This window comes from Harpegnathos saltator, unplaced genomic scaffold (genome assembly GCF_003227715.2).
Source record: "Harpegnathos saltator strain DR-91 unplaced genomic scaffold, Hsal_v8.6 scaffold202, whole genome shotgun sequence".
In the NCBI taxonomy this organism is placed as follows: Eukaryota; Metazoa; Arthropoda; class Insecta; order Hymenoptera; family Formicidae; genus Harpegnathos; species Harpegnathos saltator.
In genome coordinates this window covers 1,496,778-1,514,320 of record NW_020229987.1, presented here as the reverse complement: position 1 = coordinate 1,514,320, position 17,543 = coordinate 1,496,778, and the positions used below count along the sequence as shown (strand labels likewise).

At 46.9% G+C, this 17,543-nt stretch overlaps 1 protein-coding gene across 2 annotated transcripts in view; it reads left to right on the top strand.

The window, feature by feature from the left end:
* Positions 1 to 17,543, top strand: part of ss (aryl hydrocarbon receptor spineless) — a 218,552-nt gene that overhangs the window by 66,724 nt on the left and 134,285 nt on the right. For both annotated transcript variants that reach the window (XR_003112802.1, XM_025297995.1), the window contains exon 2: positions 13,012 to 13,202. Coding sequence is in view for 1 of the 2 variants with exons in the window: in XM_025297995.1 (XP_025153780.1) it covers positions 13,012 to 13,202 (191 nt within the window). In the remaining variant the exon portion in view is untranslated. The remainder of the gene's footprint in view (positions 1 to 13,011; positions 13,203 to 17,543) is intronic.

Below are 17,543 nucleotides of genomic sequence, written 5' to 3'. Positions count from 1 at the left end.
TCAGGAATTAAGCAAATAACGAGTTTACGTCGCGATAAACAATCGGCGTCACGCTCAAGGAACCCGACCAACGTCGAGTTTATATATCGTTTTTATTTTTAGTTTTATTTATAGTTTTGTTATTTGTCTATTTTCTGATCTATCGCGAGAGTCTCATGTGCTCCTCGTCGCTTCGTCGGGCGAAAGACAATTCCGAAGTTGGATCGAAAGATCGAAAGGTGATGAAAAGTTCGTGGATTTCGTTGCATTTACTTCGGCAATATCTTCGAGATTTTATTCACACTCTCCGCTGCACGATTCGCTTGTTGCGTCTATCGGAAATTTTGATTGTCAGGCTACACCCAAAAAAAAGGAATTCTATTATATTTGTATAAAGTGATTTTTCCCATAGTGTCATGTTCTAAACGAAGCCTTTTATAAAAAAAGGATTCCTCTTTTGACAAAGTGAACCATTCATCTAAAATTTATTAGATATTATTCTATTTTCCTCTTATTTCAAGAGGATTCCCTCTTATATCAATTAATTTTCCACTTACATGAAGAGGAATATGTTGATTTGATTGTCGACTTCTTTCGTTCAGTCTACCTCCAGACATGAACGAAAAAATAATCATATGCTCACAGATCAGAATATTATGGAACGCTTTTTAAACAAGATATATGTATTGCTGTAACATATAACGAAAATAATTTACCCATATTTGATCAAATACAGTTTATAATCTATTGCAAGAAGTTGAATAATATATTCTTTCTTTTAACTATATTTCATACAATTGATTATGATGAACATTTTTGTAGCTATGAACATATCATAACAAAACTGATTGGAAATTTATTTGTTGTGATGATTTTATTTTATTCGTGCCTACTTTCTGTAAAACTGGAGCCAGAAGTACATCTATATGTATCAATATATATGTATATATATATATTGATATATTACTTTTCGCTATACATTATGATAATTTTCTTCAAATTAACTAGTATACCAGTAAGAATAAACAATAATCATCTTAAAAAAATATTAAATAATCTGTGTACAAGAGGAAATTTATATTAAAATCAATAAGATTCGCATTATACATATAATCCCTCTAACTTTAAAAATAATGTATTTTTAATGTTTTCCTCTTAATCTCAGAGGAATCCTTTTGAAGCCATATGTAAGAATAAAATCCTCTAAAATTTAGATGATTCCGCTTGTCCTGAAATTACTTTTTTTGAGTGTACTCTCTCTCTCTCTCTCTCTCTCAGGAGCGAGACTCAGGAGAGAGGAGAGGACGGTCCCGCGGCGTCGCGTCGCTCTAAATCCGCGCGTCGATCGTACCAAGTGCGATGCCCCGCGATAGAATGTCGCAGCTCCTACACTCAATTAGTTCCGGCATCGCGGTGTACGCATCATCCCGATAGCGCGCTTGTGCTGGCATAATAATTCCGTTTGTCACGCTAGTTACGCGCTCCACATAGCCTCGTGCGCGCGAGATCGCAGGCGCATCGGAGGCGCGCAAGCACGATGCCGCATAAAGCTGCCGCATTATTAGCCAGAGGAGGAAGAGGAAAGCTCCGGGCGTCGCGTCTTTCCCGCCGCGATGGAGATGTCTCTGGGACTTTGGCCTGTTTGGGATGTAACGGTGCCTGTCGCTCCGGAATGAAAATTCAACACGCGCCGCCTTTCGTGCGCGCGGTATCGTTTTTCGAAAAAGTTTCGCTCGTTAATTTGTCCGTGTGAAGCCGTGAAATAGTTGAACGGCGATCGAATAAAGTGCTTGGAAATTTCACTGCAATTTCATAAATTCTCTCTCTCTCTCTCTCTCTCTCTCTCGTCTCCTCGGAGACGAGAGAGAGAGAGAGAGAGAGAGAGAGAGAGAGACATCGAGAAACGGAGAATCGATTCTCCTCGCGGTGGAATATCCCACGAGTACAACCTTGAGCGCGAAGGGTTAATCAACTTTCCCGATCGATCGATTTAAGCTCGCTCGTCCAGAAGGCAGAATTCAGTGGCGTATCTTGTGTGGCGCGGCTTAATCGGCGGCGGATCCTCTCCAGCGCGCTCGTCCAACGGCTCGCGCGCTGCGTAATGGCGCACGATCCGCTCGCGTAATCGACATATTATACGTGATATCGCGCGGGAGCGCGCGTTAACGGGAGCGTAAAGCATCGTTGTTCTCTGGTTGCATGCGCGGCGCATTAGACACGTTAGCACGTATGCTGCCAAGAGACGTATGCGTCTGCGTGACTATTATACCGACGTGCGCGCGCGCGCGCGCGACTGTGGCAGCGCGAAGGAATCAGGCCGAACCAGAGCGTCGCGGGGCTCCCCCCGCTTCCTAAAAGTCAATTATTATTGTAATCGCCGCGGCCGCGGCTGTGCAATTAATTAATCGCCGTGGCTCGGCGCGACGCGCTGATGCGGCCGGCGATCTTCCGGTGTTTACACCTGCGTTACACACGTCCGTGAGTCGCGCTAATCCATTCCCGTTAGGCGCATCCCCGCGCCGTTGCCGGAGATTACGGCGAAATCTCTGAGAATAATGATCGCTGAGAATTATGGTGAAATTAATGTGTCCAAAGTGTCATCGAGATTTCTTTCTGCTCGATGGATCAACCAAACTGGTACACTTGGACTTTTCCCCCCTCATCTCAATAATATTTCAAAGATCAAGGTTTTGTCGTAGAGAGCTTGCAAAATTACGTAAATTGTCGACTTGGCGGTGATTTAGAAAAAAATTGAGCTCTGAGATTCCCTTGTAGAACCGAGAGCTCTCTTCGATCTGGCATTCTGCATCGCGGGAGAAACGGCGAGTCTATTGTAGTTGAGCGACGTCTGACGGACGTTTTACGGGAAAGTAGATCGTGACGTAATGGATCGGTTAATTTTTCAAACGTACGTCGCGCAAACACGCTGCCGTTACGACACCCGATTTCTCGTTGGCCACGTCCGTCCATCCGTCCGTCCGTTCGTTCATGCAACGAATAATTTTGATTGCGCAATAATCGTTCGGCCGCAATTAAAATGTCCGCATATGGACATTTATGACGCGCTAATTCCAGAGTCCGCGAGGGACTTTTTTGTCGTAAAAGCACACACCTAACAGCGCTACACGTGTACGTATCCAAGATACGTACACGTGTAGTGTATTTCGCGTTATGTGGAGTGGAAATACGGGATCCGCGCCGCTAACGATATGTGGAATGCGTTTTCACGCTCCGCGCATGGTTGACCCGCGAGAAGTGATTTTGTGGAGCTTGGTAAATAGCCATTTTCGCAATTTATTAGGAAGCGCTCATTGCTCATTAGTAGACCCATCCTCGCGGTCTCTCTCCGCTACGTAAATGCGTTTTTACGTACCGCGAAACGGGCTTCTCTCCTGCGGAGGAAAAACCAACTTGCCGTTGCCATAGCTGCGCCGAGAGAACAACAGCGCCAAGTCCCGCGCCGTTCGAGACGATCCCTTCAGATTGCCAATAAATTAACAACAGGGACCGACGACGCGCGAGAGTGATACGCGATCAAGCGATAACGACGCGTTTCGACGAGTATCACTTTGTTTCGCGTAACCTCGTCCGCGTATATAGACGCGTATTAACTTCGCCCGCAGATAGCATATTGCGATATGATAACGAGAATGTGTTCTTTTTTTTTCTCCTTTTCAATATTCTCTTACCTCTCGTGGCGTGATGAAGGATACTTACGGCGGCGGCGGCGGCAATTTATATGCTCGTAATTTTTATTTTCCAGCGGGGTTAAGCGTTTTTACGCCGCGGAGTATGATGCTTTTCTGAATGGCCCTCAATGCGGCATAATGAGCGCTGGGAAAATCTTTTCGAACCGACTAAACGGATGCGACCGTGAATTCAACGTTACTGTTACTGATTTCAGATCGCGCCGCGGATAGCCACTTATTAGATTCAGTGGCACGTCTCGCGCCGAGATCTGCCAGTTACGGACCGTTAAATCGCTTTCGTAACACCCGCGATAATTGTTAAAACACGATGTTACGGTACGGATTCGCGGCTGTCGTTCGCCTTTCGCGCCGTTCTCGATAAGAAGTGGGTGTGTTTTGCGACGCTAAGATTTTCCACGGAACCAACTCGGAGGAAATTAATATTGGATCTCAGGAATCGAAAAATACTCGACACAAATATTCATTGAATTATGAAATACAAAACGTCATTAAATCTGAGGATCTCTCGCGTTACGCGATAACGCTCAGTATTTCCTTACATTTAGGAATCTCGACAGTTCGCTTTATTATCGGAGTCGTCAGAAATCCCCCCCGATCTGTTTGTTTTATTATTATTATGATTATTATTATTATTTTAGAAAATGTTGAATTTACTACAGTGTGCAAGGAATTGAGTTGACATCGTGCGGTAGATTCGAGGGCCTTTTTGTGATATGAATATTCAATCGAGTATCGAGGCGGTGGCGATGGACGGTCGGCCGCGCGTGTCACTTCCGGTGGACGTGGGACAAAGTTTTCACTTTTCCATTAGAATGTAATTATCGCACGGGGGCGCTCCCCCCATCCCCCCAGGCACCTGAACCATTATCCGCGCTGAAGCAAGTCATAATTTTTCGGGCCACGTGACCGATACCCGCGTATCGTCTCGTTGAATCTGATTCGATAAAATCAGTTCTCGGTTCTCCCGTTGTCGCCGGCACGGCATACGAACGTAAAATGTAATTAACGGCAACGGGAAAATTTCGGTATGCATAATTTATTTTGCGGACGAGTCGATAGACGCAGCTATCTCTCCTCGGTCTCGGCCTTCCTCGGTCGGCGGATGTGTTAATTTAAAATTGGTAACGGTGATGAGCGTGACTATAGTATAGTCAAAGTCGAAGGCTCTCGAAGGCGCGTGAAAAGTGCGCTGCTCGAATACACGAACGAAGGGATGACGATAAAACCGACGAAGCGATCATTAGAGAGTCCATCCGATCGATCGGTCCCTCTAATTTACGACAGCGTAATAATTGAAAGAAAGGGAGAAGAGGTTATTAATGTCGACTGCGCGCGGTATTTTCTACGTCAAGATTCCACGTGATACGATCTATTTGTTTCGTCGAGGAACTACCTTCGATTACCTCAACGACAAGTGCGCGCGTTGCCAATCTTTCTCCTCTTCTTTCACCTATTTTTGCCTTGTCTAAATCAGGCGCTCGGACTACCGACGGTTCGTCGACTAACTACTCGCGAACGCGCGATTTCATTTATAATCCATCTTTCGGCAGTGACAGACTACGTGCTCCATTTTAGCTGCCATCGCCTCTCTCTCTCTCTCTCTCTCTCTCTCTCTCTCCCTCTCCCTCTATTGCGTGAGAAGGGATCGGTCCAAGGTCGAAGGCGAGCACTCCCAGGTAGCTTTCTTCCTCTTCTCGCCCTTCCTCCTCTTGCTCCCGTCGAGGCGTATATATCACCCTGCCATACGTTCGCGCCAGCTATCGGGGTGACCATCCCTCCCGCGGTGGGAGCTTCCATTGCTACCCCATGCTGTCTGCCACCCCGGAACTCGGCCGGCGATGTATCTACCCTCGAAAATCCATAGTGGACCCACCCTCGACGGCGCCTGCGCATCTCCTAGCTTCGCTCCAACGAGCAACCCCTCGTATACTAGGCTCCGACCGCGAAACAGCGTCGACGAACACGCGTAACAGCGACTCGTCGAGAGCGAGAGCAGCTCTAATAATACTCCATCACGACGAACGCGTGTATAATACGTGTGTATCCGATGTATGTAATGCTGAATTATATTATCCCCGAGAAAACAGCTGTATAGGAGGATGCTTCGAAACTGGCGAAACTGGCGAAACTGGCGAAACGGAATTAACAGAGTCGATGGGATCGAAAAATGATTGGAAGTGTCAAGACTTGCGCTTGCATCTGTATACGTTGCGCGTGATTCTTGGACTTGTCTCGAGATCACTCGTTTTCACGTTCACAAGAGAGGATTCGAGATGAATTTTCATAATATATCATGTAAGAGCTGCTTTTCGCGAGGAGAAATGTTCAAAATTTTCTCCTAACCCGTTTATGCGCCATCGCTTGCGCTTCTCCCGAGAGAATTTCATCGATGTCCTCAAAATGTCGGCCTATCATAGTCCCGAGTCATCGTCTGTTCGTTGTCCACGTATCTTCCGTTTCTCGCGCGAGGATGGCAGTGCACAAAACAGGCTTTAATGCGAGCACCGACGGCAACCTTGACTGGGATTTACCCGCCTGATGGATTCGAGGATGGCGTGCGGTGAGAGCTTCCGACCGTCTGAACGCGCCACCTTGTAACTCATGTTATTTAATTCTAATCAGTCAGTCGCTTACGAAATTAGCCGGCGAGTGCGTCCAATTTATAATTCCTAATCGAACGATCGGCCGCAGACGCGATTACGTTTTTCGAGAACGACGGGACCGAAACTTGGCGCGCGCTTCGTTTACAGACACGTTAGCTTCTTAGTCGTAACTTGGAGGACACTGTACAGCCTTGAAGGACTTGGTGCATTGTTTAACGCTCGATTATCGTTTATCTATTTTTCTACCCGCCTGCAGTCATCCTTAATTTCAGAGGAAGCAACGTATCAATCGTGCCATTTGACTGCAGATGTACCGTTCGGAATTCCGGTAGTGTGAAATTCATGTCGCAATGCGACGTAAATCACGTTATCCTTCACTTTTTTCTCATGTTCGCAAAGGATATTCCATTCGAGCGTGATACTAAAGTACGAGGGAGAAAGAAAAAGGAGAGACGGAGAGCTCCCCGGGAGCGATTTTCCTCGAAAAACCGGCGAGCTTGTCTCTCCAGGAAAGCGTCGTCGAAAATTACCGTCGCGGTGCGCCAGGATGAAAATTGCCGGGAGACCTTTCCTTAACGACCGCGGCAACATTGTCGGCCATTAAGCGGAGTCTGAAGTACACACGCGTATGTGTCACGGTTCGCGGAGTCGATACGCATCTACGCAACTGGCCTAATGCCACTACGATAATGTGTTATGCGTGTGGATTACCGGGAGGGGCGCGAGGACTTGACACGTTATCACCTGGCAGACCGAAATCGTGCGTCACTTCTGCCTCGATCGATACAATCGCCAGAAAAAGAAAGCCCGAGATGAAGATGGAGTCAATTTCTCTCTCTCTCTCTCTCTCCCCCCTCTCTCTCCCCCTCTCTCTCCCCCCTCTCTCTCTCTCTCTACATTGCTTTCCCTTTGATGTTGTATCTAACATTTCGCGACGATTTATGTCCGGACGTCCGATTTCAGTCGTGCAATAAAGAACCTCCGCAAAAAGTGCCCGTTTTTCAGTCCCCGAGTTTTAAATTAAATTTTATGCGAAATGATAGCTCGTGATAAGACATTAATCACAAAAAAGTTTGACATTGAGCATACGATTGGTTTCAGAGATATAGAGGGTCAAAGTGGTCACTACCTACTAGGGACAGTTCGACACTAAATAACGTTTCATCGCACGAATTTTTGCGAAATTCAGTATCTATGGGTTCTTTGAGTTGCTTATTACGAATTCCATGTCAGATTTAAAAAATTCAAGATGGCGGATGTAATATAGCGGACACAAATAGTGAAACAATTATTTACTTTTGTTAGTACCGTTATGTTGTGGTATACTTTAAAACCGATAACTTCAGAACTGAATTTTTAGATATTTTAGATAGAATTTTTGTATTATTGGATATAATGATATGTAATTATAAAGAGTCACGGAAATTGCAATGAGAAAGTTTCTAAATATAACAAATAAAACTATCACGTTAACCTTTATGCGTCATGTAACGTATCAATTTGAATTTGATATTTTTTTTATAAAAAAAACATCTTATATATAAACATCTTATGATAAAGAAAGTACTTTTTCCACTCAAAAATTGTCGTTGAAAAAATTACTTTCGAAAACCTAATAGAAAATTCGCAATCAGCTAATCAAAAACACCACAACATAACAGTTCCAATAAAAGTAAACGATTGTTTCACTATGTGTGCCCGCCATGTTGCACCTGCCGTCTTGAATTTTTAAAATCTGACATCAGATTCGTAATCAGCAACTCGAAGAACCCGTAGATACCGAATTTTGCAAAAATTCCTGCGATAAAGCGTTATTGGTGCCATACTTTCTTAGTAGGTAGGTTTGACCCTCTACATCTTTGAAAGCAATCGTATGCTCAACGTAAGACTTTTTTGCAATTAATGTCTCATCATGAACTATCTTTTGGCATAAAATTCGGTTCCAAAATCGAGGACCGAGAAACGGGCGAAAAATCGACCCTTCTTGCGGAGGTTCTTTCTTCTCCGTTGGCAAATAAATATCGATTGTGCTGTAACGACATTTACATTGATCGAGCGGCTCTGCAGGGCGCCTCGCATTGTTTCTTCTGATCTATAATTTGTTTTATCTATTTGTCATCGAGGTACGGTTACCGTGCGTCTGCAGTTAATGGTATAGCGTCGGGTCTCGTTTGTATTTCCGAGGTAGCTATAATCGTGCACACAGGTGCACACACACACACACACACACACACACACACACACACACACGATCAGGATCCGTTCTTAGCCAGAGACCGTACGCAGTTACGTTCGCGCGACTTCTCGTTTCTATAGACGCTTTCTGTGTGTGCAAACGCCAGCCGTGTTATGCACGACTGGTCGAGCATACCATTTGCGTTATTTCCCTATTGCCGGTGATTTCATTTGAATGGCGCAGGCCATTCGAACGGGACAAACGGTTAAGTGCGCACCGATTAACCAAACATTGATTAAAATTAAGGTGAGCGACACGAGCGTCGCGAGTGAAAATCGAAGCAACTGACATTGGCAGGAAACGACGGCGTTGCTTCTCTTACCTTTCCTTCGAGTTCGATCGCATGTGATAATATCCCCCGGTCGTACCGTGAAAATATTGTTCTCGGTACACGCAGTCGTTGTTGTTCTCGGAAGCCGCGAGTCCTCGAAAAAGATAAACGCGGTGTGTGCGCGCGCTCGCGCGCGTGCGTAGAAAAAGCGTCGCTTTTAATTAAAATGCTCAGGGGTTAGAAAGCGTGATGAATGGGATCGTCGGCCGTATACGGCGCGGCGCGGCCGCGCCAAGAAGAACTCTATTAATTATTAGACGACACCAGATCCATTATCCGGGACGGAAGGAGCGACGGAAGAGGTCCGCGAGGAATAGTTTCCATTCGGATACCATTAGGACTCCGCCGGACTCTTTCGCTTCATCCCTTTCCGTCGCGCCTCGGCAGCGCAAAACAAAGCTAATTATTAAGACCGCAGTGAACGCGCCGCGTGGGTTGCATAGGTCCAACATTAACCCCCATAGGTGGGTCCGTTGCAGCTATGCCCGTTCTTATACGGGGTGTGTACCGATGATATCGAGTGCTTGATCTTCAATCGTTCAAACATCTCACTCAATCTCCGGATGAAACGCTGATGAGGATATTTAAATTCGAGCGACGCGGCTGTCACTCAACTTTTCAAGCGAAATCCCAAAGTCGACGAAATATCGCGAATGCGCGAAGATCGAAGTTGATCTTGCTCGAGGAACGTGTATGAGTGCCGGCAAGAGAGACATTGTTTCGTAATAAAAATAGAATACCAGCAGTCCCCGATCGTTGGAGTATAAGATAATAGCCAGTCTGGCGAATGATCGCGTACAATTTAGCGTCGCACACGCTTCATACAGATCTAATTGGTCTGGATCTGTTAAGTTGAATATATGAATGTATATCCAGTACATGTGGAACAAACGCGAGCAATTATATTCCCATTCTCTCCGAGAGAAGAATGCGCCGCGGTGTTAAGATCGAGATCACGCGAGAGACCCGACAAAGATGAGGGAGAGAGAGAGAGAAAGAGAGAGAGAGAGAGAGAGAGAGAGAGAGAGAGAGAGAGAGAGAGAGAGAGAGAGAGGCGTCTCTAGGAGCTCGCGCTCTCGCAATGACATCTCATTAACACTATTTTCTTAATAATAAAGATGAGGGGGAGAGAGAGAGAGAGAGAGAGAGAGAGAGAGGCGTCTCTAGGAGCTCGCGCTCTCGCAATGACATCTCATTAACACTATTTTAATAAGAACTGGTCCTGCTCGCGAGCCGTCCCGACGTGTCCATCTCGTTTTCTTTTCGCCCGGCCGCGCGCAGCCTTGGCGGCGGCGGGGGCACCTCGGGGGCAGCGTGAGCGAGCGCAAAGGCCGCGCAAAGGCCGTTAAATATATGTATACCGCGTAAGAATAATAATTATTCCTAAGTATAGGCCTGCGCGAACGGCCGCGACGGCGCGGTGTCTTTGACGTCGGCCGGCGAGGTCCGCACTCGTCCCGTCGCATCGTTCGGCATCGTTCCCATGGCGAGCGCTTCAATTAAACAAACAGTCCGCCGGCCGATGCGTAAAATTTGATGATTTGCATATTAATTCCGCGAGGAGCGGCCATTGGCGCTGCCGAGGAATCCGCGAGAGTCGTTGCCGACGCGATTTACGGCGCATCGGGCGCAGCGAGAGTCCACGGAAACGTATCGGATCGCATAGCTGAAAGAGAGGGACAAGTAGCCGGCGTGGCGGACGCGAGCGAAAACGGAAGCGCCGCTTTCGAGGTGAAAAACGCCGGCAGCACCGATTGGAATCACGCGTCTCGATTCCTCTACGAGGAATCATCCGATCGGGCGCGTGGCGCCGACATTATGTTAATAATTTTACGACGCGCGAGCCGTCGCACAGCGGGGCCAGATGACATTTTCTGGTTCAAAATTCTCCAGAGATCTGAGTTTAAGAGAGAAAGTGTGTCGGTCGGTGATCAACCGATCATCGACACCAATGGACGAGGTTGATCCTGAATAAATTCCAAAGAGATCTGTCCAGCCGAAATTTTGAAAAAAATATCGGTTCAGGGTTCACGGGTTTAGGGTTTGTCTTGAAGGTTTATCGTTTAAAGTACAGTGTCTTGGGTTCGAGTCTATGGATATTGAATGAGAGAACTTATAATCACCTTTTGGAAAACTCAGAATTTCAAAGCCCATCATTTCACCCCACATTAAGAGGGTTGAGAAAGTATTAAGGATTAAAATCCCTCGGATCTGTGCTCAACGGGTCTATATTTGATGTTTTTGTGCATATTTTGGGCATATGAGTTTTGGGTTTCTGGTTCAAGATCGATAAATCTCGAGGTGTCTGTTGATTGGTCTCATAGTTTCAATCCGCTGAATACGCTGTTAGATAGAAACAAGTGTCCTTTTTAATTCTGGCAAGACAGATCTCTTTGGAATTTGAATCAGGATCAACCTCATCCATGGGTCATCGATGATCGGTTGAAAATTCAGGTCTCTGGAGAATTTTCAACCAAAGAATGTCATCTGGCCCCGCTGTGCGTCGTCCGGAAAAATCCCGAAGTCTCTCTCTCTCTCATTATAGGTGAGGTCTCGGTCTCGGGACGAGAGGAAACGAATTCGATCGCGTATCCTTTGGTTTTCTAACGCGGCCCCGGACGCGACTCGTTACGTTCGCCGAGCCTCATTCGCAACTTGCCATAACGCACTTTCTCCCGGGTGTTAAATCGCGCAATTTGCACGCCGACTCGATATTTCCTCGGCTACAATTAAAGTCGCGTGCGCGCGAGAGGGAGAGAGAGAGAGAGAGAGAGAGAGAGAGAGAAGGAGGGGGAGGAACAGATATTTCGTGCACGCCCTTCAAGTTGCAATGTTAATGTTATGTCGCAATGCTCCGTAAGCGCTCGATCGCGATGGCGCGTCCTGATCGTTACGCTGCCTCCGTCGACGGCCTCCGTTCCCTACGGCGAACATTTTAATTAAGCGGACAGCGCGTCGCGTTAAAAAAAATGGACTTTACATATTAATTTCGCGAGTGACACCGGCGCAGCGCCTTCTCCTCCGGCTTTCTTTTCCTCTCGCGGCTTGAGAATGTCGAATGACTCGCACGCTTTTGCCATTGCTCTCATTAATACAAACCGTTGTCGCGCGGAAGGCGTTGGCGACACGAGGAGCGCGGCGCGAGTCGGGAGAGATCGGACAGCCCGGTGACATGCAAGGTAACGCAAACTCGTCCGCAAAATACCTACGCCAATGTCAGCTAGTCAGGCCACCATGTAGTAGCCGTTGTTGTCGGCTACCACTGTCATAACTACTAAATAACTCGCGCACTTTACCGCCGAATTGGCCGGCTCCGCGCGCCGACGTAAATACTGCAGGTTACGAGCCTGGCGGCGTATCCTGGCGTCCGAGGATACACGCAGGAGTATACACGTCCTCGCGTGGTGTCGCGGTGGCCGCGGAGGGAGCGCAGCGATACGTGTCGGCAGGGTGTCAATCAGCCGCCGCTGGCCGCCGCGCACACCGACGACTTTTAATTATCGAAAGTCCTGCGAACGTAACGGGCCCGCCCGTTGTTGCTAACGATTCGAGAAGCGCGCGCACGCTGATCCCGCTAACGAAGAGTAAAATGTAAATCCGCGCGCGCCTAACGGCCGGCCTGCCGCCGCGCTCCGCGCTGGCGAATTGATTATTAAAGTTAATCCCCCGCCTCCTAGTCGTGACTCGGAACAAAAGCCCGCTGGTTATTGAACCCTCATCGCCACGGACCAGCAAGATCGTTGATTGCGGCCGCCGGAATTGCTTGTATTTTTAGCGCCCACCGACGCGTCGGTTCGGGACACTTGAAGCGGCCGCGCTGCGTTCCTCCATTTTATCCGCGATCTTGAACTGATATTTCTTTCGAGGAACGGACTGGATACAGTCCAGAAGACAGGATACAGTCCAGAACGTGTCATCAGACAGCCGATTACAGCGAGTCTTCTTGACGGAACTATGGGAGTAAAATAAGTTTGTTGCGGTGTTTTGATCTTTGAGATAATTTGCGCAGTCGAAAATGAACGTGACGATGTAATGTTCGGATTGAAAGGTATGACATGAATCTCGCCGCGAATTAGTTGTCACTTGTTAACATTGATATATACATCTTTATTTTGAGCGTAGCTAAGCGAGGGGCTTTGTGTCTTGTTGCAGCTTGAAACCGCCGCAAAAAGACGGGGTAACAAAATCGAACCCTAGTAAGCGGCATCGGGAACGATTGAACGCCGAGCTGGACACGTTGGCGTCGTTACTTCCTTTCGAGCAGAACATCCTCAGCAAGCTCGACCGACTCAGCATCCTCAGACTCAGCGTAAGCTACCTCCGCACCAAGAGCTACTTCCAAGGTAAGTCGAGCTTTTCGTTCGGATTTATTTTGTGTTCAAGTCTTCCTAACGTAAATTATCAGGTTCAGGTTCGGGAAACGTTTTTGTATACAACTTCAGTCATTTGCTTATTTAACGATAAAGTCATCTTTTTACGCTAAGAAAGAAGAAATTATATAAATTACATAGAACATTTGTATATGTTGTCTATCGTTCAAGCTGATATATAATAATAATTATCGCAAAAGAAATGTAAAGGAAGATGAACAGTTCGAGAGTAACTAATAAAATCACGAGCACGCGAATACAAGTAACAGAATATACAAGTTACAGGAAATCTAATTGTGTAACGACCGGTCAGTATGCATAATATCAGTTTTGAGAAGTTTAAATAATGAAAACGAGAATGTTCAAATTAATCAAAATGACCGGTCATTATGTACAATGCCCACGAATATGTGGGAAATGTGACGAATATGTTAAAAGAAAATGTGATAAAAACACGAAACGAGTAAAAATATTTAAATGCGTGGTAACGCACGTAGTGCGTAGTAAAGCTAGAAGTTGAGATTGCGAGAAACTGCTATAAAAGACATTAGTTTTTCAATCTTGTGTAGAGACATTTGTTAATCTTCGTAAACTATCCATTGTTAATATTAGCAGACTCATCAATTTAATATAAGACGAAATACTTTATAAGGTAAATATCGCACGTCCGTAAGTATCGCATAATTATGATCAATAGCATTGTAAAAAAGCCAACCAGAGTCAGATGTCAACTGCAGAATGCCAACAGCGAAAATCTTACAACTGCAAGGCCAGATATTTACAGGGACATATTTCCGGACAATTCACCGGAAATATCAGATGATGCTGAAAATATTGATACAGGCGTTTGTGTAAGACAGCCGGCGGAGATAAAATTTAGTTTGACCATCGACGTTTGTTTTGTGAATATAAGGCAAAGTGCTCGTTTAATCGTCGATGATTGTTTCGGCGGCAACAACGATAATAACCACAGGATATTATGCTCAACTCTCTCTCTCTTTCGCGCGTTTCGACAAATTATTATATACATATTTTTTTCACATTTGTCGGAAAAGCGTATCGCGCTCGTCATTCATTTATCGGCGCATCAAATTAAACCGTGCTAATTATACGAAAAATATGAGGACGCCAGCATAATCGCGAATTAATTAGTATCGCTCTCTCATTCGCCGATCCATTATCGCCGGTTGCGTCGTAACATAGCTGAAACATGTAGATCTCAGACAACAACAAATATCTCGGATTGCGGTCATGAGCCCCGTCGTAAACGTAAGCATCCATCGTCCGTTCGTTAGCACGCGAGATACTCGTTACACCACCGAGACAATGAGACTCGAAAACAATGCGCGGTCCATACGCCCCTTCCCCTCCCCCTGCTTGCTCTCTTTCTCCTGCAGTCTGCAGCGGCTGATAGCTTAATACGGGAATCGTGCTTCCACTCTCGTGGTTGCACAGGAATGAAGTGCTAGGAGCTAGATAGAACGAGGTCCTGTTCGCGCGTACACACAAGCGGGCAGTGAGAAATGAATTTTTGATTGCCGCCGCGATACAGAGCGAGCGCGATGCACCAACGAAAATGTGCGAGTCACAATTAATCTCACGGTCGGCAATCTGACGATAACCCGTTGAGAGACAGCGGAAGAGCGTTGAAACGCTCGTGCCGAAATCGCGAGGAATTATCTGCGGCCGACAGATTGCTCGGTCATTTTTTATTCGGCTTTTTCTCCTGCTTTATTTCTTTTTTTTTTTCGAGGCGCCGGGGGAGGGAATATTTTCCGACGAATTTCGCTAGCGAGGTGAAGACACGGATGCGATTGATCGCCGCGAGCAATACGTTCGGCCGTTATGCAGAAATTATGCAACTTCAGCGGGAGAACGCCTTCCTGCACCGCGGGTGCGCAATCTCATCCGCAATCGCAATCAGGTGGGGAGGGCCTGATCGAGGAATCGCCGCGCGCGGAATAATGGCTAGAATCGCTCGCGCGCGCGCGCGCGAGCACGTCTCCCTAGCTCTACCTACCATTATCCGCCGCGCCGTGCTTTCGTCCCTTGTTTCTAATCTCGCGACCAAGGCGAGCAAGTGACTCCCGCGCCAACGCGAAATCAAACCCATCGGTTCTACGCCGATGTCTATCTGCGTCACTATGGAATAGCACTGCCGAAAGAGTAGAATCGTCTTTGCTTCTCGCTTGATTCTCCCCGAGATTAAGGGGACTGGAGGGTCGGATTATTGAAAAATCGTGCTTATTTTTGATAATGATCTTGTGGCGAGCTGAATAAATGTGCTTGAATGAAAATTTTACGTAACATTTACGTAACATTTATATAACATATGAAGAATGGAAAAGTTTAGTTTTTAAGCAAATATTCATATAAATATACGTCCACTTAAATTTTAAACGCGTTTCTCTCGAAATTTTATTGTTCAACCTTTTGCAGTTGATTTCACCGAAACTGAGCTCCGTGTCGATTTGAAATTTTAAAGCAATAATATTTGTTCATGTCGCTCTCAGGTGAATCATGGACAACTCCGTCAAAATATTTCATTTCGAGATATTAATTTTTTTATTGTAAAAGAACTGAAAAATTTGCATTTTTTCCTAATAATAGCTGCCATTTTGTTAACTTTGTTCGATTTTTTTTCTCTAGTTCCGGTTCACCGGATAATGATAAGCCTCCTCAAGATTTCTAGCTAAAATTCGCTCTGATCGGACCACCGAGAGCCGAGATATTACTGCAAAAGCGATATTTCAGCTATATATATTGTATATCGTATATTTATACGAGTATTTGTTAATAAACAAAATTTTTCTACTCTTCGTATGTTGTATAACTATACCTAAAATTTTCATTCTTGAACATTTATTCAGTTCGTCACAAAATATTATCAAAAAACAAGCACGATTTTTCAGCAAACTGACCCTCCAGTCCCCTTAAAGAGAATTATCTCCTCGAGACTGTCTTTATCGGCCAGTCGGAAGGGAAGTGAAGAACTTATCATACCTACTCTCTCTCTCTCTCTCTTTCTCTCTCTCTCTCTCTCTCTCTCTCTCTCTCTCTCTCTCCTCTCTCTTTCTACCCTCGCTCTCAATCATATCCGTCACTGTGTCGAAACGCGACGACGACACAGCGTCAAACGCAAGCGGCCGTCGGCGTTTCCTCCGCAAGAGGAAGCAGCCAGCGTGCACGAGCGGCTGGGAAAGAGTCCATTAGCGGAAGAGAAGAGCGGCATACATACACACACACACACACACACACACACACACCGGTTGCGACGGTCGTAGTCGCGACGCGCGAGAAGAACGCTCGATCTTCCATGGGAGCGAGTGGGAGCGCGATGGCAGATATACCGGGGCGCAATAGCGTATGCAAGGTAATGCACGGCCACGAATCCGGATTGAACTCGCGGAGGAGGACGTTTTGCCGTGTTTCTTCGTCTGTGTACGCGCGCGAGCGAGCGAGCGCGTGTTGCTGTTGCTCGCTACCTCCGCACGATATCGCGGATCTCGCAGTATATCACCGGAGACCGCGCGCGAGGTTGCAGCCCGGGCTTCTACTTAGCGTTTTTGTTGTTGTTGTTGTTGCTGCTGCTGCTGCTGTTGCTGCTGCTGCTGCGATCCCGAGCGACTCGCGCGGGCGCGAGGCTCGATGCGAGCGAGCCGCAGCGCATTGTTCACACCGTTTTAATAGGTATTCATTGTCGGGGTTCAGATCTCTGCCGAAGAGACTCCCAACGGAGTGTCGTCCCGATGCGCCCCGATACCTGGGAGTTCCTGCTCCTCGATGGACCATACCCGCGTCTCCCCCCCCCCCCTGGGGCGAGGCACCTCCCAGCACCTGCGCAGGACTCCGGAAAGTATCGCGGATTCGTAATTGATTTTAATTAGATTAGACGGGCGCTACGAGATCGCCAACGAGGCACTGAAAATCGCAAGACCCTCGTCGCGCCTGCAGCTTCGCTCTCCCGCCTCCGCACTCGGCGGCCGACCGGTATTCGGATCGCGGGGCCCGATTTCCGGAAACGTCAACGACTTCCGTTCCGCAGAAGCGCGCGCGGCACGGGCCCGATTAAAAAGCATCTCCGTTCGCGCCTCGGCGAGCGCGCTGCAGCCGTTAACAAGATTAACAGCTCCCCGCGTTCGATCGGCAACATTAATCCAAGTAACACAGGTAGTGGTAACCCGGAGGAACCCCCCCCCACCCCCACCCCAGTGGGGCTCCTCTTTCTTTCTCCCTCGCGTTCTGCGCGCTATGTAAATTAATTAGGGCCCTCGGTAAACCGCGCTGATTTTTCAAGTAGGCACGTGGTGCGCG